The 22,799-nt window shown below is 41.1% G+C and overlaps 1 protein-coding gene across 5 annotated transcripts in view; it reads right to left on the minus strand.

Moving 5' to 3' along the window:
- TARBP1 (TAR (HIV-1) RNA binding protein 1) overlaps window positions 1-21,297 on the minus strand; it is a 63,541-nt gene extending 42,244 nt beyond the window's left edge. For all 5 annotated transcript variants that reach the window (XR_009497902.1, XR_009497903.1, XM_059899499.1 and 2 more), the window contains exons 1-10: window positions 20,335-21,297; window positions 15,436-15,533; window positions 13,855-13,924; window positions 11,527-11,675; window positions 10,389-10,441; window positions 8,588-8,685; window positions 5,984-6,119; window positions 4,940-5,036; window positions 3,699-3,788; window positions 367-508 (exon numbers count right to left, since the gene is read on the minus strand). Coding sequence is in view for 3 of the 5 variants with exons in the window: in XM_059899499.1 (XP_059755482.1) it covers window positions 367-508; window positions 3,699-3,788; window positions 4,940-5,036; window positions 5,984-6,119; window positions 8,588-8,685; window positions 10,389-10,441; window positions 11,527-11,675; window positions 13,855-13,924; window positions 15,436-15,533; window positions 20,335-21,268 (1,867 nt within the window). In the remaining 2 variants the exon portion in view is untranslated. The remainder of the gene's footprint in view (window positions 1-366; window positions 509-3,698; window positions 3,789-4,939; window positions 5,037-5,983; window positions 6,120-8,587; window positions 8,686-10,388; window positions 10,442-11,526; window positions 11,676-13,854; window positions 13,925-15,435; window positions 15,534-20,334) is intronic.
- Window positions 21,298-22,799: the final 1,502 nt, after the last annotated feature.

Consider the following 22,799-nt stretch of genomic DNA (forward strand, 5'->3'; position numbering starts at 1 on the left):
AAAGATGAACAGATTTATCTACAAATATTTCCACTACCGAGGCTCCAAAAACACATCTGCAGATCGAGCCAACAAAGATTCAGTAATTGTAGAATAATAAATGTATTTGTGTCTGAGTCCTACCCAGGCAACTTCTTAAAACGTTTAAAATAGTTTAAAATCTCAAGTTCTAGAACAGATAAAGTACAAGTTAGGAAACAGTATTTTTACATTCTGTTTATTCACATTATTTGGCTGAAATACAAGTCTGACATCCATAAATCGGCATATATTTGGTTAAGCCTGAATCTCCATCTGAAAAACTACTAAAAAGCTCTTTGAAAATGTTTTGGATGTATCAGTCCATAAAAATGATTTCAGACTTACCTTCCCAGGCAGGTGACTTAATATACTCTTGGACTAGGTTCTTTACATAAGCATTTAAAGAGGATGTCTCGTGAAGTCCAATGGAGCTACAAGTTGAGGGTCGCCTGAAACAGCTTTCATTAACACGCAGCCAATCACAGAGCTAAAAAAGAAAACAGTTATTACTTATTTTAAAAGCTTAACTGAACAAAGGGTTTCTAACTCCCCTAAGCCAATTTTCTTTCCTCCACAATAAACTGAATTTAAATGACTCAATACAACAAAGTAACAGAACATTTATTGTCATGATTGAGTTCCACAGATAGCTCAGACAGAAAAGTGTTCGCATGTATGTGTGTATATACACATACGTGTGTGTGTGTGTGTGTGTGTGTGTGTGTGTGTGTGTTTTCTAACCTCTTCAAAGAACTTATAAACTTCATTAACAGGCAAGAATTTTTAAAGGACCTAATATAAAATGCACATTTTGATAAGGTGTTCTAACAAACATCTCTACGAAAAATAACTCATTATGCAAAACAAATTACAGTCTTAAATTAAAATTTATTCCAGCTTCATATACTAAAACAAGGATTTATTTATGAGAGAACGTAGAATTTGAGACCTAAGTTATAATGGAAGTTCCTACCCTCCTTGCAAGTTTATTTTCTATGATGTGTGCATTTTAAAATACAGTTGATCCAAATGTAAGGCCAGGACTTCCCTGGTGGTGCAGTGGTTAAGAATCCGCCTGCCAATGCAGGGGACACGGGTTCGATCCCTGGTCTGGGAAGATCCCACATGCTGCAGAGCAACTAAGCCTGTGTGCCACAACTATTGATCCTGCGCTCTAGAGCCCGCAAGCCACAACCACTGAAGCCCGGGCACCTAGAGGCCGTGATCCGCAACAAGAGAAGCCACCACAATGAGAAGCCCGTTCACCACAACAAAGAGTAGCTCCTTCTTGACGCAACTAGAGAAAGCCCACGCGCAGCAATGAAGATCCAACACAACCAAAAACAAACAAACAAACAAACAAAAAGAGTTAGGTTTAAAAAACACACACACACACACACACACACAAATGTAAGGCCAGACACTTTAAAACTCTTAGAGGAAAACATAGGCAGAACACTCTGTGACATACATCACAGCAAGATCCTTTTTGACCCACCTCCTAGAGAAATGGAAATAAAAACAAAAATAAACAAATGGGACCTAAGGAAACCTAAAAGCTTTTGCACAGCAAAGGAAACCATAAACAAGATGAAAAGACAACCCTCAGAATGGGAGAAAATATTTGCAATCAAAGCAACTGACAAAGGATTAATATACAAGCAGCTCATGCAGCTCAATATCAAAAAAACAAACAACCCAATCCAAAAATGGGCAGAAGACATAAATAGACATTTCTCCAAAGAAGATATACAGATTGCCAACAAACACATGAAAAGATGCTCAACATCACTAATCATTAGGGAAATGCAAATCAAAACTACGATGAGGTATCACCTCACACCGGTCAGAATGGCCATCATCAAAAAATCTACAAACAACAAATGCTGGAGAGGGTTTGGAGAAAGGGAACCCACTGCACTGTTGGTAGGAATGTAAACTGATACAGCCACTATGGAGAACAGTATGGAGGTTCCTTAAAAAACTAACAATAGAATTACCATACAACCCAGCAATCCCACTACTGGACATATACCCTGAGAAAACCGTAATTCAAAAAGACACATGCACCCCAATGTTCATTGCAGCTCTATTTACAATAGCCAGGTCATGGAAGTAACCTAAGTATCCATCGACAGACGAATGAATAAAGAAGATGTGGCACATATATACAATGGAATATTACTCAGCCATAAAAAAGGGAACTGAGTTATTTATAGTGAGGTGGATGGACCCAGCGTCCGTCATAGAGAGTGAAGTAAGTCAGAAACAGAAAAACAAATACCATATGCTAACACATATATATGGAATCTAAAAAAAATGGTTATGATGAACCTAGGGGCAGGACAGGAATAAAGACACAGACATAGAGAATGGACTTGAGGTCATGGGGCGGGGGAAGGGTAAGCTGGGACAAAGTGAGAGAGTGGCATGGACATATATACACTACCAAATGTAAAATAGATAGCTAGTGGGAAGCAGCTGCATAGCACAGGGAGATCAGCTTGGTGCTTTGTGACCACCTAGAGGGGTGGGATAGGGAGGGTGGGAAGGAGACACAAGAAGGAGGGTATATGGGGATATACGTATGCATACAGCTGATTCACTTTGTTATACAGCAGAAACTTATACAACATTGTAAAGCAATTATACTCCAATAAAGATGTTAAAAAAAAATACAGTTGATCCTTAACGACACGGGTTTACACTGTGCAGGTCCACTTACACATGGATATTTTCAACAAAAAAATTACCTGCCATTTTATTATCTGCCATTACCTTACTCTATGCCCTCATTATTTCACGCCTGAATTATTTTAACATAATCCAAGCTGATTTCTCTTGTTTCTCTCCAGGCGTACCTAGCTGGAATTGCTTTCTAAAGGAAATAATCACATCTCTAGCCTCAGTGATCTCTTAGGCACTGGAGAAATACAAAATTTAAAACAAAAAAAGGTTCCTGTCCTCAAAAAATATATAACCTAGAGAGGACACAGATTAGGATACTGGATAAGAGCTACCAGCAGTTATGGATTGAGTCCCACAGTTTAAAACAAAAAGGAGGAGGACACGGACGACTGAGGAACCCGCAGAGAAGGGCAGCCCCTCGGACCACAGCAGGACCTCACGGCCCTGCACGTGGGGGGAGCAGACAGGGCTGGGTGAGAAAGCAGTCCGCGCAGGGGAAGGTCTCCACGAGCGGCAGCTGGAGAAGAAGGCAAGACGCTTATGGTTTCATGGTGAATGAGATGCAAAAAGTTGGGAAGAATTATGGACCACCTACACGACAGGCTGGGGAGCCTGAGTAGATGAAAGTGCCAAGAACCGACACAAGACGACAAATAGGAGGGTTGTGTTACTAGTTTTGAGTCTAACGTCATCGTTACTCCCAGTACATCTCATCCGGAATCGGGATCTGCCCACTAACACTGCCCCCCCCCCCCAAACCGGTCCTTCTCTATTCCAGATCCTTCCTGCCCCTCCCCGTTTCTCCATAGGAACCTCAGCAGTGTTACTGGTTACATCCACTCAAAGCAAATAAACAAGTTTTAAAAACCTCTGGTGACAGATAGCAAAGCAATCATATTTTACATAAAAGGCTAGTAATGAATTCAATTAGATAACAATTTTTCACCAAGTTTTCAAAGACCTTATCATTAAATTATTTTCAGGCTCACCTCTCTCCACAATGAAGTTCCTCGTCCGAAGGACTCCTCTTGTCTCACTGACATGACAAGAGATGAGACATCAGAGAGGGACACTTTCTCCTGGGGGGGTGGGCAGGGCAGTTTTAAAAAGTTACTCATTTAAAAATGTTTGAATCAAACATCACTGAATCAAAATCACTGCAAAAGCAGTCTAGCAGACTACTTACAGTAGAATACTGTTAGGCAAATCGAAAGCTACTTTTTAAAAAGAAAACATTATTCAACTTTTAATAGGAAGGCATTGGTTACAAATGCGCAATTATATACGACCATTATAGAAAATGAAAGATCACTTTATAAATCTAGTTTCCTTAAAATCGAGGTTGCTATCTTAGAGGTAAAACAGTCACAGATCTAAAAGCAAAAACAGAAACAGCCTATAAGAAATTACTGATTACTTAAAAGTGAATATTACTTTTCAACGCCGCAAAAATGACCCCGCCTTAAGAAAACCACCCGGGTCTTTTCATTCCCTGAAGGTTGTGCATCTTCAGTTAAGATACCTTGCTCTAAGTCGGGGGTTGGCAAAACCACTCACAGCCTCTTTTGTAAGTAAAGTTTTACTGGAACACAGCCCTGCCCATTTGTTTATAAACGGTCTATGGCTGCTCTTGAGTAGGTGTGACAGAGACCGTATGACTCAAAAAGCCTAAAATATATACTTATCCAGCCCTTCACAAAAAAGTTTGCTGACCCCTGTTCTCAGCAGTAGTGTTACTGGAGCTCTGTGAAAAACACAGAATAAAGGTTTTCCTTGAATGTCAATTTCCTGGAAGACGTGCACAAAAAATACAGAGGAAACCAGGTGAAAGCTTCCAAGAGTCCTCTCCCGGTATGGTCACCCAGCTACCCCACCGACGTGTAAAATGCCTACCAGGGGAGCCCCTTAGAGACCCAGCACCCAGGGTTTTTACTGGGAGCTGGTCACACAGACACTCCCTGCATCGCACCTACAATTCCAGACCCCGGGAAGGAAAGCAGGTGTTCAGTAGAGACCACACTGTTTGTATGAGTACTGCAGGCACAGTAGGTAGGATGGTGGGAACCCTCCTGAAATCCAAGTTCCCAGATGCCAGCCAAAGGCCAACCTTATAAGCAGGGCTTTCTAACGACAGCATCACAGGCCTGCTGTGTTAACTCTTTTATGAACACCGGCTCACTAAGAAAGACTAGGAAACTGGAGTTAACATTAGGAAGAAAGATAAACTCACCACGTCTACCAGATTCATGGCCGCCTGAAGGAGGTAGCACTGCGCTGCCCCTCGCAGCAGGATCTGATGTGTGATCATGGTGCACTGAAGAACGTCCCTGACATTGGAGAAAACACATGCACTTCCATGGTCTAAGGACAATTCTGATAGTTTGTAATAACTGACAACTTGATTTAATATATCTATACTTTCTAATGCAGTCACTGCCAGGAGAATTTCAAAGCTATTAAATAATTAAGGCCTCTAGTGGAGCTCAATTTTAATATGAAACAAATCTTCTTTTAAAAACAACAAGATAAGGACTTCCCTGGTGGCGCAGTGGTTAAGAATCCGCCTGCCAATGCAGGGGACACAGGTTCAATCCCTGGTCCGGGAATATCCCACATGCCGCGGAGCAGCTAAGCCCGTGCGCCACAACTGCTGAGCCTGTGCTCTAGAGCCCGTGAGCCACAACTACTGAGCCTGCGTGCCACAACTACTGAAGCTCGCGTGCCTAGAATCCACATGCCGCAGCAAGAGAAGCCACCGCAATGAGAAGCCCACGCACCGCAAAAAAGAGTAGCCCCTGCTTGCCGCAACTAGAGAAAGCCCGTGTGCAGCAATGAAGACCTAAGCAATGAAGACCTAAGACCTAACGCAGCCAAAAATAAATAAATAAATAAATTTATTAAAGAAAAAAAGACAATTTCAAAGTAAGAATTTTACATTTTTTTGAAATACTTTATAATCAATATTAATATTTGTTATTTTATCTCTAGTTTCCTACATATCAATGTAATAAAAACAACTTACTGGCCTTATTTTTAAAGTGACCATAATCCAATAGTATGTATTATGGCATATATTTAAATTAGTAATTCATAAAACAAAATAAGTTCAACTACATGAATAAATTTTTTTACTTTTTTATTATATAAAATCAAGAGCGAAAAATCCTGATGCCAATATTAACTAAAACCACTATGGATTAAAGCAGAAGGAAAAACAGAATTTACTAATGGAAAGGTACGACAAATATATGTGAATATACTCAGAGTACATTACCTCAGGGCAAGAAGCCCTTCTATACCCAGGGCTTTACATCTTGGGATATTTGCCAAAGCCTTACATAGAAACAAAATGGGAATGGCACACCAATGTCGGCTTGTCATCTTCTGAATAAACTTTAACAGGAAACTACCTGAAAGAAAAAGTTTTAAGACATCTTTGTTGCCAACAAGCACATGAAAAGATGCTCAACATCATCGGACTTTATGTAGGGAGATGCAAATCAAAAACCATAATGAGATACAACTTCACACCCATTAGGATGGCTATAGTCAAAAGGACAGACAATAACAAGTGTTAACAAGGATGTGGAGACATGCACTCTCAGACATTCTTGGTGGAAATGTAAAATGGTGCAGCCAGTGTGGAAAACAGTTTGGTGGCTCCTTTAAAAGTTAAACATAAGAGTTACTATTTGACCTAATAATTCTACTCCTAGGTATATAATTAAGAGAAGTGGAAGATTACATTCATATAAAAACCTGTATGTGAATATTCATAGGAGTTATTCATAATAGTTAAAAGTGGAAACAATCCAAACATCTATCAACTGATGAATGGATAAACAGAATGTGAAGTATCTACACAGTGGAATATTATTCAGCTACAAAAAGGAATGGAATATTGAAAAATGTTGCAACATAGGTGAATCTTAAAAACATTATGCTAAGCAAAAGAAGCCAGACATAAAATAAAAGGCCACATATTATATGATTCCATTTATATGAAATGTTTAGAGGAGGCAAATCTAGAGAGACAGAAAGTAAATTAGTGGCTGACAGGAGCCAGGGGAAAGGAAAATGAGACTTGATTACTTATGGGCAAGGAGTTTCTTTTGGGGATGATGAAAATATTCTGGAATTAGTGGTGACAGTTGTATAACTTTGTGAATATACTAAAAACCACTGAACTGAACAATTTAAAAGGGTGAATTTTATGGTGTGTGAATTATATCTCAATAAAGCTGTTGGGAACAAAAAAAAAAATCAATGTCATTTCAATTTCATTCCTTTTTAATAAGGTAAGTATTCTAGTGTATTGTAGAAATTCTGATAACCATGTAGCTATATATTTAATAGTTAAGGTAAAAGATAAATTTTTTACTGTTGGAAACCATTCATCTGTTGGAGATATTAAAGAAACACAGGATAAGAAGTACCTATGGTAGCTGGCCTCTGGTATCTGCAAACAGTAATATTAGATCTTTCTCACAGGTTATGTCATACCTACCCTGGACCTAATCACTGTAATTAATTTAAGTATTTTGAGATACAAAAGGATGGAGCTCTATCCCGCTTTCTCTGCTAATATGTGGGATCTTAAGGATCTTCAAGTCATGTAGTTAATAAAAATGTCTGTTTCCTGAGATCATCACTTAGAATGACTTTTAAGAAAACCCTGGACGCTCCTGAAAGGGTATTACATGTATTTTGTATCTCCCAAAGTGCCTAGCCCAGAACTAGATACGCTTAGGATATTGTTGACAGAAAAAACTACAAAGTAAAAACTGTAAATGAACATTCTACCTGCCCTCCCTCCTGTTGGACTAATTAAGTTTCCATCTTCTGCCTCATAGCTCTCTCATGACACAAGGAGGATGGCAACAGCCAAGCCTCTATTGCTTATTCACTCACCACCCTGACAAGGGTCACATGGCCACAAACTCTAGGCGCTCAAACTCTAGGGGGCACTGATCACCGTCATGTCACTCACACTGAGCTGTGGACGTGAGATGTGCCAATGTGGTCGGCAAGTTAATCCCCAGACTGTAAACTTCCAAATTCTAGCAAACTAAAGAATGGCTCTGACAGTTATCTTCTCCAGTTTAACTTTTTAAAAAAGTAATCAAAACAATCCGTTTTCTATAAATCTAAAGTTGTGATATACAGGTGACCATCTTTTCTCTTTCTCCCCTGACTTTTGAATACACAGTACCACTGGTCATCGTTCACCCTATTTGCAGATTAAATACAAAAGAAAAAGTATATATATTTCATAGCCAGGGTCACTTTCTAAGTCACAAAGCCCAGAATGAAAAAAAGACTCGGAAAGAAGAGTGAGTGGGCCCTGCTACTCAAGCAAAAATAACACTGGTTTTGTGCTTTGCTTACCAACATAGCTCATCAGAAAGAAAAATACATCTCCAACCTGAAGAAGTGGGATATTTCTAGGATACAAGGTCTTACAAAAAGCATTTTTTTCTTTCTTATCCTTCTGAGTCAATATCTATAAAGGGACAACTTTGCCACAATAGATATTCTGTTTATAACTTTTTCCTAAGCCCAGGTTCTTTCTTTCTTCGACCTATTTTTTCGCTAATTTTTGAAACTGAATAGAGACAATTGGAAAGAACGGCAAACTGCAGCACACATTCCAAAACTGCTTCCATGCTACGGATACCAATACTGGTATCATGTTATATACAAAAGTAAAATTGTGTACTCAGTTTCAATGGACATGTGTATAATTCTGACAAAATTTGCATATTCTGGAAAAAGGAACTATTTTGATAATACTGATTATAATAGTCATAGGTTGGTGCTTACAACCAACATACTAAAAATTTAAGCTAATAAAATGAAACTCTTTGCTGACACATACTCTTTATTTCTTCTGGAAGAAGAGAAATGTAAGTGACTAAGAACTTCTGTAATTTCAATCCCAATGGAGAACCACTTCCTATCAGCTGGCCTGGGGACCTACAGACAAAGGGGAAAAAAAACAAATATTTTAAATCTATTTACAAATAAGTATACTGAAACTAAATGGAATATGGCCCAAATGTCTTTCAACAATCAAACAATAAAACCATCTTCTTCCTCTAAACCTGCATTTTATTTTTCAGTAAAATCTTGAGGATCCTTCTGATAAAAACATCAGGGATCTTCTAGGAAAACAGACGTGAGTTAGTGATGTGCTATACTAAGCAGGCATGGATTTTTTTTTTATGATACTTTCTCTGACACACATACATGAATCTTGCCAAATAGTATCGTTTTAAAAAAAGTCTAAAAATGATAATTTAAAATTATATTTTATTGTTCCCAACACCTAATCCAATGATTTTAAATCTTTAAGTATTAAATAAAAGAAATAACATTCACAGAAAGACATATGTTAGTAATAAGTAACTTTTGCAAGAGCATTTAATTGTTAACATCTACTAAAGTCACATTTTTTTCTTTTGCTATATGCTTCGGCCAGGGACATTATCTGTTAATTGAACACATTAGGGTGCTAGGGAACTGAAGGCATTTCGTAATAAATGTGTTTGTCAACTCTCAGAAAGCACCAAGTTGGTTTTACTGCTTTCCAGTCGTCTAATTGCTTCAGAAAACTATTCAACAGTAATGATTTTTGAAAATCAAAAATAATTGGCAAATCTAGCATTGCTATGCTCTTTCGATATTAAATAGGACTAAATATTAATATAACTTAGCACAGACTAACTTAAAAATTTTAAAGAAGTTGGTGGTGAGAGTTTTTTTCTATTAGAGATATACCAAACAAAAGACTTGCAAGTATAAATAAACTTAGTTTTCAAAATTAGACAACATAATTTCAAAAGCAAGGGAAATTTTTGAAGATATAATTCAAGAGTACAGGTAATGCTCAAAAAATGAGGAAAAGGGACAATACTGACACGCTCTTCCCAGTATCAACCTTGACAAAGGGTAATGGTGTCAAATAAGCGATATGTCATGGAGAATGGCCTCCACCGTCAGATATGGAAAGGGGAAAGTTAGAATGAACCCTGTGGTAGTGGACTAGAAATGGGTGTGCAGGTGTGAACTGATGGTTTTTAATATGGATGGATGGACGGACAGACAGACACTGAAATATAGATGGTAAGTCTGCTCAGCAGACAGAGCTAAGAAACAGAGGTATACACACACACACACACATACACACACACACACAGGGAGAGAGATGACGATTAAGCAAATATGGTTAAACAGTATCATTTAGGGAATGTGGATAAAAGATAAATGAGAATTCTTTGTATTATTCTCACAACTTTTCTATAAGTCAAGATCAAAAGTTTAAAAAGTGTCAAGTGTTGGTCAGCCAAAGCCACTACAATTTCCAAGAGGGCAGAAATCAGGAGTAAGGGAAAAGAAGTAGCTATGTAAGATATCCTTCCCAAAAGCCCAAGAATGGATGGGTTCAAAGTAGGAAAGAAAAGAAAAAGAGAAACACCTGACACAACTACTGGAAGAAAGGCAAGAAGAATAACAAACACAGAAGGGATGCCATGGTTAGAAAAAGCTGAATATCTACAAGGCAACATATATTCATGTACCAAATTCATTAAACAATCTGGTCATATTTCATAATCACATTAAATTTATATACCAAATACATATGACTGCATTGCTGCTAAATAACAATGTTTGTTTACCTGCTGTATAGAGAGCTCTCTGAAAGTGCATCCATTAATGGCCCAATAATAAACTAAAAAAAAAAAAAGGAAAAAAGTATTTGATGTTAAGTTGTAACTGTAATTTTCAACAGTCAGCTTGCTGTAACTGCACATCCTACACAGGGCACCAGAAGAGTTGTTACAAGCAAAGCTGATCTCTCATGCTGTAGGTTGGTGTATAATAGTCTTGGAGGATACCTTAATTCCACCAGAACGACAAAAACAAATACCGAATTTTCCCACCTGATAAAAACATGGAATACTGAGAGGAGAGTACATGTTGTGCTAAGAAGGAAGAAAAGAATCCAAAGAAGGGACACAGGGTGGAAAATAAAGGTAGTAACAAAGGAAAAACAAAAAGATACTCAAGAGAAAATTCAAGCCCCTATGCCTGGAAGATAAAGGGGGAAAAGCATATCTTCAAAAATATCACTAGACAAAACCAAGCTCCCAGGAAATGCAAGAAGGCTAGGAGAATGTAGAAAAATGATGCATATTAAAACACTATACATGAAGTTGGACAATTAGGAACGTTTACTTCAGTTACCTCTAAACGAGAGGTAAATTACTATACCTACGTCAGTGATCACCTGATTCATGTGGCACCATAATATGAAACTTTAAATCACAGCTGTAGTTCTCACAATCTCTTTGCTTTGTGTGACTTCTGATAAACGGAAGCATAGACGCTAATAATATAGCTCTAAAGGCAACCTCTGCTCAGTACAGTAGATAGTAATTCATTGACTCAGAACTGGGGGGGTAGCATCACTAAACAAAGAGTGATAATTCAGTGATTCAGAACTGTGGAAACAGTATCACTAACACGCTTCTATACCAGTTTTCATGCTGTTGACTTTTGATCAGAATATTGACACCAAAGAACTACTGGTAATGATGCAGGCAGCCTATCGACAAACTACGTTACAGAAAGCGTTCTCCCAGTACGATAGCTAAGTTTAGAGAAATAGGATTTGTTGTATGCAAATCTCTAAAATGTTACTTGCGATTTTCAAGCCCTAGTATATATTTTTGAAGATCACATAGGATAAAACAAATACCTTCGCCCCCTCATCTTTTGACAAAGGGAAAAAGGAAAGGGAAAGGTTGTCATCACCTCAGAAAATTCTGCTGAAAATGGAAGAACCCTTGTTTCACAGAGCTCCAAAAAATGGGTAACGCCTTCTTTGGTCAGGATTTTATTTTCACTTTCAAACATTCTTTTATAAATGCACAGATGCCAGGATGGGTGAAAGAGCCAACATCCTGTGGAAATAAACACCGAATGTTGACTTAAGATTCTCACATTATGTTGCCCCATGTAGACGACATATTCAAAAATAAACACAAACACATTAACTTCATTACAACACCGCAAAAGTGAGTCTCTTTTTAATCGCATCTGAGGGTGTTTAATTACTGAATGACCAAAATAACTTCAGTATTTGGTATTCCATTTTCAGAGAGATTCATTTAGAAAGACTGCAAGCGAATGTCATAGCGGCTACAGGGTACAAAAAATTAAATAAGACCCCACGCAGGTTGAAACTTTAGGTTTGGGGTGATTTCAACCAATTCTTCTCTCACCTTACCTCAATCCATTTTTCATACAGAAACCTGAAACTGTCCCTGCTCTATTTAAAACCCCTGCGTGGCTTCTCAAAACTCAGACTAAAAAACAAGCGAGGCATGAACTGCTTCTGACAACTACTCCAACCTTACCCCGCCTTCCCACTCCACTGTGCTGTGGCTGACTGGTCTGGTCCTCCACCCCACTGAGCTGTTTCCATCTCAGGGCTTCTGCACCCAGAGCTGTCTCCTCAACTTCCGTGTCACTCTTCAGGCGGGTCTTTCCTAGCTGCCCTCTCCAAGGTATGGCCTCACTCACTAGATAACTCCATTTCTGCCTCTTGTTTGTTGCCTGTCTAGAACTTATAATCAAAGCTATTTTTTCCTGGAAAACAGACAAAAATCAAGTGAAAAACAGTACATCTGTCTCACCACTTTATCCCAGCGCTTAGCATGTATTGGACACTAAGTAAACATCTACTAAGTAAATATACAAGTGAGTGAGAAACAAAAAATGGAGTATGTACCTTGGACATACTTTAACTTTTCTGAAATATCCTTTAACACTATTAGAAGAAAAACTCCGCATTTTTAACTCATGGCATTCTATAAATAAATCAGTCCATTTTTTTTTTTTTTTTTGTAATTTACACCAAGATGCTTGTTCAATCCTTTGGCAGTGGTGATTTTTCAAAATCTGTCACTGCTATTTGATTTGGTTTGCCAAGAGCTATGGGCAAAACGTGGTAATAACAGAATCATTTTACTAGTAAATGCATAAGTGAAGTCACAACAGGATTCAATTAAATTCTAGCCCCAGGTGGGACTACAGATTCTTATGGTCTGTGAAAAATCCCAGTGTATCAGAAAACAACCAGAGCAATCAGCTGAATAAAGCTCAATTCCTAAGGGGTCAAACTATTAAAGTTGTAATTATCTAAAGTAGGCACTAAAACCCATTTACCTAGGTTATTTCTCATGTGCAAACATGATAATGTAGCATTTTATCATTCATATGAATACAAAACACCATTAGCTTGCATTTAGCTGTCTCGTTGATCTAAACTTAATTTCATAAAATAATTTTAGGAAGCTCCAGCTTCATTTTATTTCTCCTAAAAAGCTCTCATAATATAGAACTAATAAAGGACTTAAAAACCATATTTAAAATAGCATCTTGGAATTTTCTCTTCCTAAGAAGTCCAACCTACAGAACAATAGCTAAAACCTCAAGAAAATAACTCTAACAATGAAATAGATATATTAAGAGAATAAAGATGGAAAGCACTTAAAATATATAATACCAAAGAGCTCTTATTAAAAATGAATAATATACCATGATCAAAACATTACCAAAGAGTCCTTATCTTTTAAGGATATATACTGAAAAAAATTACAGATGAAATGATATGCTGTCTAGGAATGTGCTTCAAAATCATTTGATGGGGAGGGAGCAGGAGAGGCCACCTATGATGTAAGACAGAGACTGGCGTAAGTTGATCACTGCTAAAGCTGGGTGGTGGGGTTCATCATACAAACTCTTCTCCTTCCGTGAATGTCTGAAATTTTCTATAATCAGAAGTTTATAAATTACCATACCTCTAAATTATAGAAAACTCTGCAGTCATTTAAAATTAAATTCTCAAAGACTATTTAAGGACATAGGTAAATGCATTTGGTTATACTGCTGAGTGAGAAAAAAACATTATGAACAATCAATCCACAAGGTATGTATCTGGAACGTTAGCAGCTGTCTCTTGGTAGCAGTAAATTCATATATTCCTATAACATGCTCTACAATGAATAAAAGTTAATTATAAAATTAAGGGGAAAAACTATAAGTGTTATAAAAAAGCAAAATAAAAGTAACTGTTACCATTTTCCTCTGACACTGCATATTCAAACAGATTGTTTAGCTTTGGTAAAACTGGCTTTATAACATGTATCTGAAAAAACAAAAGCAAAAAGCCACAGGAAATGAAAATTCACCGTTCAAAACTCAGAAGACTTTTCATCTATTTATACAACAGTCACTCTGTTCCTCCTCACCACCCAGGAAAATAGGCAGGGCCTGTATACCAATATATTACAAAGAGGAAAAAATACTGCAACGCTTTATCTAGTTACTCACGTTGTTCAAGGCCACACATTTAGAAGTAGAGTCAGTTCAGAGTTCAGTGCTCTTCATTCTTAGACCCTGCTACAGATACCAGCGTCTAATTTACACACCCTTACAAACTAAAGGTAAATCAGTTTCTAAATAGTGAGGGTCTTGAGGATATACTGATTCAGGAAAACCGTAACAGTTTATATGTGTTTAGAAATGCTTTTCCTTTATTGCTCATCCTTGTATCGACATATATTTAGTACATATGAGTAATTATTTTAGTCCACAAACAATGCATCTGGACTGACACCTCCCAGTGGCTCCACGATGGCGGGCCCCGCAGCTACGGACTGGGAACCCCTACAACAGGGGTTCTCCAAGTGTGGTGCCCAGACGGCGGCTTATGGCTCTTCTAGGAACATGTAAAATATCTGAATTCTCAGGCCCCACCACAGACCTACTGAATCAGAAACTCTGTGGGCCGGACACTTTCATAAGCCATCTGGGTGATTCTAGTTAAAGTTTGAGAACACTGCACTAGAGTAGGTAATCTTAAGAGATTCTTCTCAACTTAAAAACTCAAAGATCCTACAAAAATGAACTCAAAGTCAACTGCAAATGATTTTTCAAGTTTCCATTCTCAGGACCAAGAATGCAAAGATGTAAGAGAGAGAGGAAGGGAGGAAGAGAGGGAGGGAGGGAGGGGGAGGGAGGGGAGGGAGGAGGGTGGGAGGGAGGAGGGAAGGACAAGGGAGGGAGAGAGGAGGAAGGGACGAGGGAGGGAGAGAGGGGGAGGGGGGAGGGAGGAGGGCGGGAGGGAGGAGGGCAGGAGGGAGGAGGGAAGGACAAGGGAGGGAGAAAGGAGGAAGGGACGAGGGAGGTAGGGAGGGGAAGGGAGGGGGAGGGAGGAGGGTGGGAGGGAGGAGTGAAGGAAGGAAGGAAGGAAGGAAGGAAGGAAATCTACAAAATCTAAGGGCCATTATAGGGTCATTATTTACTTAATAACAATTTACCTCAGACTTTAACATTTCCCTTAGTGTGTATTTCTTAGGAGATTATTCATAACATCAAGAAACTAAAAACTGGTAAACATTTTAGAAGTAAATGTCAAGGGAAGATCAAATAAGACTGAATTCTTTGAATGATAATTTAAGTCAACTGAAAGTATTCTTTAATTTCCTGAGTTTATATTCAATCTTAAATTGCACCTATGCCAGAAAAAAAAGTACGCTTGGACTCCATTATGCTATATCCAAGTTGGCCTTTTTGTATTGCTTTTACAGAATGTTTGGGAAAAAAACCCCCAAAACTGCATCTACATAGGATTTGTTAAAATATGAAAACACTTACCTGATTTCCTTCAAGAGTTTCCATAATTAAAATATAGTTTTCCCAAAACTTTAGAAGCTCATCTTTTTTCTTCTCAGACCACCAAAACAGACTTGGGCCTGATATGGTTTAAAAAGAAAATTAGTTCCTAGATTTAGTTCCTGAATTAGAAAATTTCATAAACTTCTAAATGATAACAGTTTTTAAAATTATGCTACTATTACCAAATGTTGTTTTCTCTAACAATGGAGGGTGCCCCTGGATTAGAGCCTAGGTAGGAGGCTTGGCAAACAAGAATCTCAAAAGGAGGTTTTTTCAAAAAAAATTAAGGTTACTACCTTGGAACTCTGGGTAAGGATGACAGATTTGAACACATGTACTCTACTTTCTCTCCCTAAGAATCTCACTATAACAGTAAGAGATTTTTCAAAGGCAAAAACCCAAGAATGGAGAAAACAGGGGAGCAGACAACAGCAATGAAATAAGGATCCACGAATCAGATGAAAAGCGAACAGAATCAAGAAAAGTGACTATTAAGTTGGCACAAGGAAAGCAAAGAAAAAAATCTGATTCACACTACAAAATCCCCCCAAGTCTAAGGAATTGGCAGCAAAAAATACTTCAGTAAGTAGAGGTGAAAATCAAGGCTAAACTAAACAGGATTTGTTTAATGTGTTTAAGAAACACATCCCCAGATGCCCTTTCCTGTGTTCTGAACAGGAAAAAGACTGGGATTTATTCTCTGGGAAAGGTAAAAGAGTGGGTCTCCAGATTGAGGGGCACTGGACACGGCTGAGGTAAGGGTGAGTGCCACATGAAAATTGGAAATGAACATGTATGCACCCTGGATGCTGAGACCCCCTTCCACCTGCCCCCATCACTGTCTTGGCCTCTCAGGTCCCAGAGGACCTTCTCCATGGCATGTGGCCACCCCAAGAGGAAAGACCTGAAAATACTTTCACCAGAGATTACCTAACAAAATGCCCTGGCCAGATCACCTTACAGCGAAGTGCACAGTCAACAAGCACCACTCATGTGTTTAGAGCTTTAAACTTGACATTTCGTCCCACATTCTTACATATAAGCAGGTGTCTAAGGCTCACCAGACATCTAGGGAAACCTCTACACTAAAGATCTAGACCAAAACAAATAAACAAGGAAATCTGGAGAAAACAAAACTACACAGGAAAAAGAAAACCTAAAAAAGAAAAAACTTTCACTAATATTTTAAAGGGAGATAAGATAGTGTAGTTATGATATAAAAACAGGATACTATTAAAAAGGGGGCACTCCAAGAACAAAAAAGATCTCATGAGAATAAAAATCTGAGAGCAAAAAGAAGAAACTCAAAGAAAGGACTGGAAATAAAGTTGAGGAAATCACCCAGGAAGTGGAGCAAAAAGACAAAACCATAGAAAACAGGAGAGAAGAGATGTGTTAAAGGCCAGTCCAGGAGGTTCAATAACCAAAAAGAGAACAGAAAGCAAAAAAGGAAGGGAGGAAATCAAAGTAATACAAGAGCAGTTCTCAGAACCGAAGGACATGATTTCCAGATTGAATAGGTCCGAGTGCCCTACACCAGCATGTAAACAGGCCCTCAAAACTGAAATGGCAGAAAGGTGGGGACACCGTCTCTATAATCACCCATGGAGAAGAAACAGATCACACACAAATAAACACGATTCAAATGGTTTCAGACTTCTCAACAGTAACAATCGGAGCTCGAGCTTCTAAGACGTCAGATGGATGCCTTTAAAATTTTGAACAGAAATGTTTTCCAAGCCAGAATTCTACCCCAATCAAACCATCAGTTGAACGTGAAGGCAAAATAAAAGTGTCTAGATACGCTTGGTCTTGGCTTCCAAGAAAACCACAAGAAAACATTATTGCCACACCAACAAAGAGAAGAAAGAGGCTGGATTATCCACCAAACCCTAAACTTTGGTGGGGGGGTGGGGGGGTGGGGGGCGGTCCATCAGAGAGCTGAGATTGCACTGCTCTCTGAATTCCAAAGGGCAAAAAGCCTCTCCAAGAATAAGACAGGACACACGAACTGCAGTTAAAAAAATTAAATAAAAAATTGACAAGTTTTTAAAGGCCAAGTGTGCACAACTTAGAAACTCTGGGAACCCCAAGGGAGTCCACACCCACTCAGCAGCTCTTTTCCTCAAGGCCGCTCCCATGTGTTCAAGAAAGACTGTGGGCAGGGCAGGGGACCCTGGAGGCGTGGGCACGCAGGGCCCACCGAGGTTTGAAAGGGCAGCCCATCCGTGCCCCGCAGGAGTACAAGGTGGTGGTCAACCGAAGACGCCTGCCTGCACCCTGGACCCTTCCCTGACAGGAGGCCAAAGCTGTGCGCCCCCGGAGGAAACCCTCCCACAATCCCACCCTTGTCCCTGCTCTCATACCAGGCAAAGCTGGCTGCCCCTGGGGATGGCTAAAAACCTGCTCTCCCCTCGACCCTGCACTGACACGAGGAAAGCCTCTTATGTGTCCGGCACTCACATGAAGCAGGTCTGCTGCTGTGGAGGAAGGGCAGAATATCAGCACCCAAGACCCTCCACAGACACAAGCAGAATGCAGCCGCCACAGGAGAAGTTAAGGAAACTCTTAACCCTTCATTAAGTGGGAGGCAGAGGTTATGTGCCACCGCAGAGGGAGCAGAGATGGCTAAAAAGTTTGAACCCTAAGGATCGGGCACATGGGGCCTAAGAAGAGGCTGTTGTAGGAGAAATGAAAAGTTCCCTCCTTCCCCATCTCAAGCTTTGCACCAGGGAACAAACATCAGCAGTCTACCCTTGAGGGAAGGACAGAGGCATGGAGGAAGCTCTCCATCCGTGGAGTCGGCATCGAGGGCTTGAGAAAAACTAGAACACTGAGAAAAACCTTACAGGCTTCACACTAAACATCAGGAGGCAACAATCCACCACCAACAAAATCCAAAGCCAGCTCACCAGGGTGACTCAACCCAAAGAGTCTAACAGAGAGGAGTGCCTATCTCGAAGGCATAAATATTTCAGTCTCTGCTGAAAAAAGTGATCCCACTGCCAAGAGATAAAACAGAAAACAAAACCCAACTCAGATATGGTCCAAGTACAGAACTTGTACATAACTATGCTGAGTATGTTAAAGGATCTAATGGAAAAGGTAGACAACATGCATGAACAGTTGGGGATTTTCAGGAGATGGAAACTATAAAAAAGTGACAGATAGAAATGATAACAATGAAAACATATTAGACATAAAGGATCCTTTGATTAAATTATCAGATAGGCAAGGTCTTAAAAAATTTTATCTCAGGGAACTATTAGAAAATACACTACACCAAAACAAATGAGTCAACCAAAAAAGAGGATGAACTCCAGGAAACAAGAGCTCCAACACAGAATCAGGTGAAGGGAATCCCCCAGATGACAGGGAAGGCAGATCTAAGAATGCCAGCTGTGCACCAGACTGAGCTTGTAAGAGGACTCTAGGAGACACTTCTTCAGGAAAATTCATAATGCCTGATGATCTGACTTTGTACAGGAAGGATTTAGACAATTAACTAAGAATCTGGGGCTGAATTAGTGGTAAGTATGGAGACAACCAAACATAAATGACATTAATCTAGGAAAAACCTGCAGGAAGGAAAAAAAAAAAACAAACCCATCATATATACATAGGTCACCTGTGAACAGTATTTTCATAGTCATAATTTTGTTGAACTCACATTTAACCAAAATTACAAGTATGACATTGGACTTTATGACATTACTAGATCATTTCAAGATATGGCGGTAAATACCAAAATAATCAGCTAAAAGAGGTAAAAGTGGCTACCCTCTGAAATGAAGGAAATGGGCGGGGGCACAAGCATAAGACCACTGCTTATCTTCAAAACTGCAGAATGACTGACTCTTTAAAATAAATGAGTGTTTAACTTTGGTAATTTAAAAAATGTTTTCCAGTGACAACTCTCATTGGATGATCAACTTGTGGACTGTTAAAATATTTACTACCTGATGTTTTAAGCTCATATAAAAATCTAATCTACTCACAACTTCAGCCAAACAAAAATCCTTTACCAGTATAAATAAGTAGGCAGCTCCAGTTGAAAAAGTAGACATTTTCTATCTATTGAGGCAGTTTTGAATCAGTCAATCCATTTTTGACTTTGATAGCTCAGAATTAATTTAAGATGACAAGTGTACTTTCACATAATTTCAGTGAACAACTCAATCAATGGGACCATACCAAACTGAAGGGAGGCCCTGCTACTTCATCTACTCTTGTTCTGCAATAAAGTGGTAGGAAGCACAGGCTCAAAATGTAAAAAAATTAAAACCTCATTCAACTAAATCAATTTCAAAAATAACTCTCCAAAGGTCGACTTAAGGCCCATATGCTTAACAAATATTAATAAATCCTGCTAAGAGAACTACCAAAGGAAATTTCAAAAGAATGTGATAGAATTGTGTCATGGAAACTAACACTCGAGACTCAATTCATCGCTCAGTGAATTGTGAAAAGGAAAGGAAAAATAATTTTTTCCTTTCAATAATTTTCCTTTCAATTTGATGGGCGCTAACTCTTCTTTTCTGCTAGAACGGACCTACCACGATACAGTGCAAATTTGGTCTATAAAATCCTGCCTGGGCTCGTTCCTAAATTATTATTGCACGGATGCAGTATTCCACCTGCTCTGAGTCAGAAAGTTGAGGAGATGCAGACTCTTCTCGACTGCAGTGATCTGTGTCAGTTCAGAAAACACCCTCGACATGAGGTTCCCAAGGTTTTTCAGGCTTTATGGGGACCATGAGAATAACCCAATTCAGTACGTATCTCGGAGACGACCCCAGGAGCTGACTGTCGGAAGCAGGGGGCCTCCCTCCCAGTAAAGCCAGGTAGGGACGGGCCCGGGGGCAAAGAAGCAAGTACCGGTTCCTTCCTGGGGGGCGCACGCGCAGTCGGCCCCCAACTCCGCCGACACCTCCACCGCGCGCTGCAGCAGGTAGCGCGCCCGCTTGCGCGTCAGGGCGTCCTCGGCCCGGGTCAGCCCCGCCTGCACCGTCCTCCAGAAGCGCCAGCAGCGCCGGGCGTCCGGGCCCGCGTCGCGCGCCGCCGTGGCGCGCTCCGCGCCGGGCTCGGGCAGCAGCTTCTCCGCCAGGGCGCTCAGCACCAGCAGCTTCGGCTCGACGCGGCCCGGCCCCTCGGGCGCCCCGGGGGCGACCAGCCCGCCCCACACGGCCCGCAGCGCCGCCCCGCCGCACCGGCCCAGCGCCGGCAGCAGCCGCCCGGCCACCAGCGCCGCCGCACCCTCGGCGGGCCCCGCCTCGTCCCCGCCTAGCGCCAGGGCGAGGGCGGCCCGCGCCACCCGCTCCAGCAGCGGCGCGTCCTCGCGGGGCCGCAGGCAGGGCCCCACGGCCGCCAGCACCTCCACAGCCGCCTCGACGGCCCCCTCGAGGCCGGGCGCGGGGCCCGCGGCGAGCAGGTCGCGCAGCGCCTCCTCGGCCAGCGCGGCCGCCAAATGCGGGCCCCCGGCGAGGCGGGCGCACGAGTGCAGGGCCGCGCCCGCCGCTCTCATCACGCGCCGGCGCTGGCGGGCCGCTGGGCCGGTGTCCGCGCCGCCCGCGGGGCGCCCCCGCAGGCCCCGCAGCAGCGGCACCAGGTACCCGGCGGCGACCTCGCGCGCCGCCTCCGGGAGCGCGCCCGCGCCGCCGCCGCCGCGCGCCTCCTCGTCCTCCAGTCGCTGCAGAAGAAAGCGCAGCGTCTCCACGCGCTCCGCGGACGCCTCCTCGCAGCACAGCGCCCCAAGCAGGACCCGGGGGTCCCGGCTCTGCGAGAGCAGTGCATCCGCCAGCACCCACTCCATTTGCCCCGCCCGCCGCTGACCCCGCGCGCCCACGGGAAGGCGCCGGCGTGCGCTAGTGCGTGCGCGTGCACGGTGGGCCCGGGCGCGCGCCCGCAGGTAGGGGGCTTGCAGCCCCGCCCTAGTCCCACTAGGCGAGCTTTGGGCAGGTCTCACCAGAGCTGCCTTGGATCTGATACTCTCGCTTCTGCCCCTTACTTTTGTAAGAGGAAAAGAAGCCCTCGAGAAACGTTAATGTCGTATCTATGCCAACTCCATCGATTCCTAATTGGAGATAGGCCTGCCCGAGGGCTTTAAATCATTCAGGCGTGCCTGTGAGGATGGGCCAGAGGTACACCAGGAAGGTGTACTCACCATCACCTAGAAGCTCATTTTCAAAAAGGTGTAGCCTGGCACCACCCACACAGAGACTGACATAGTGGGTACGGAATGGGTTCCCGATATCTGCTTAAAAAATAAATAACGAAAACCCAGGAATGAGGTAGAGGCCCTTAAAAGTACCATAGCTATGAGCCTAGGGCTGAAAACGAGATACCCACCACGACGCTGGCAGTCAAATGCCCAAGCGGACTCTTGCATGCAGCCCTTCGCACACAATGCTTATGCTCCCACATGTGGTCCCCCAAATAGTCCACGTGTCTGTGTGTTCTGTATATCTGACAGCATCTACTGCTAAGTACAGAAACAGAAACCTCACCTTAGCATGCACGGTACTGGTTTGGTTTCTAGCTCAATCCTAGGCGAACTGAATCAGTGACGTGGGTTTTCACTTTGCCTTCAACCATAGAGATCTCTCCCTTAGTCCATGGAGAAGTCACAATCTCACCTTCAAAGAGCTTGATGTGTAATAAACATAATGGATAAAGTGTAATTTAAAGTTATTTAAGTTTATTTTATGAACTTAAAATTATTTAATTTTTAGATTTTTGGTTTTATATAATTTAAAGTTATTTACAGTTATCTGACATCATATACGCAAGATTTTTTTTCCGTATTTCAGGGTCATTCAGTTTTCCATTGACAGATACATAAAGAGTTCAATTGTAAGCCTACGTAGAATGTGTCAGTAAATATCCATTGCCTTCAACATTTAATGTGCCAATAAACATCAGTTTCCCTCAATATATATTCTTCATATATCTATCAAACAAAAATGTGCAAATATCTTGAGCAGACACTTAACAAATGAAGATATGCAAATATAAGCATCTGAAAAGGTGTATCATTATTCCTTAGAGAAATGCAAATTAAACCCTCAAAGAAATACCACTTCACACCCATCAGAATGGCTAAAATTTCAAAGATAGAAAACACCAAACAGCTGTTGAGGATTTCCTTTTCTTGAAACTCTGTCTTCCTCTAGTTTTCATCATATAGCTTCTTCCTGTTTTTTTCTTTTTCCTGTTTCCCCAGCTGTTTCTTCTCCATCTCTTTGGGGAAGAATCCTCTTTCTCTTCCTGACCTGTTCATATGGATGTTTCCAGAATTACAGCTTCAGATCCCTGCCTATTCTTCTCACTCTAAATTTTCCCTG

The sequence above is a fragment of the Balaenoptera ricei genome, chromosome 16 (genome assembly GCF_028023285.1).
Source record: "Balaenoptera ricei isolate mBalRic1 chromosome 16, mBalRic1.hap2, whole genome shotgun sequence".
Classification (NCBI taxonomy): domain Eukaryota; kingdom Metazoa; phylum Chordata; class Mammalia; order Artiodactyla; family Balaenopteridae; genus Balaenoptera; species Balaenoptera ricei.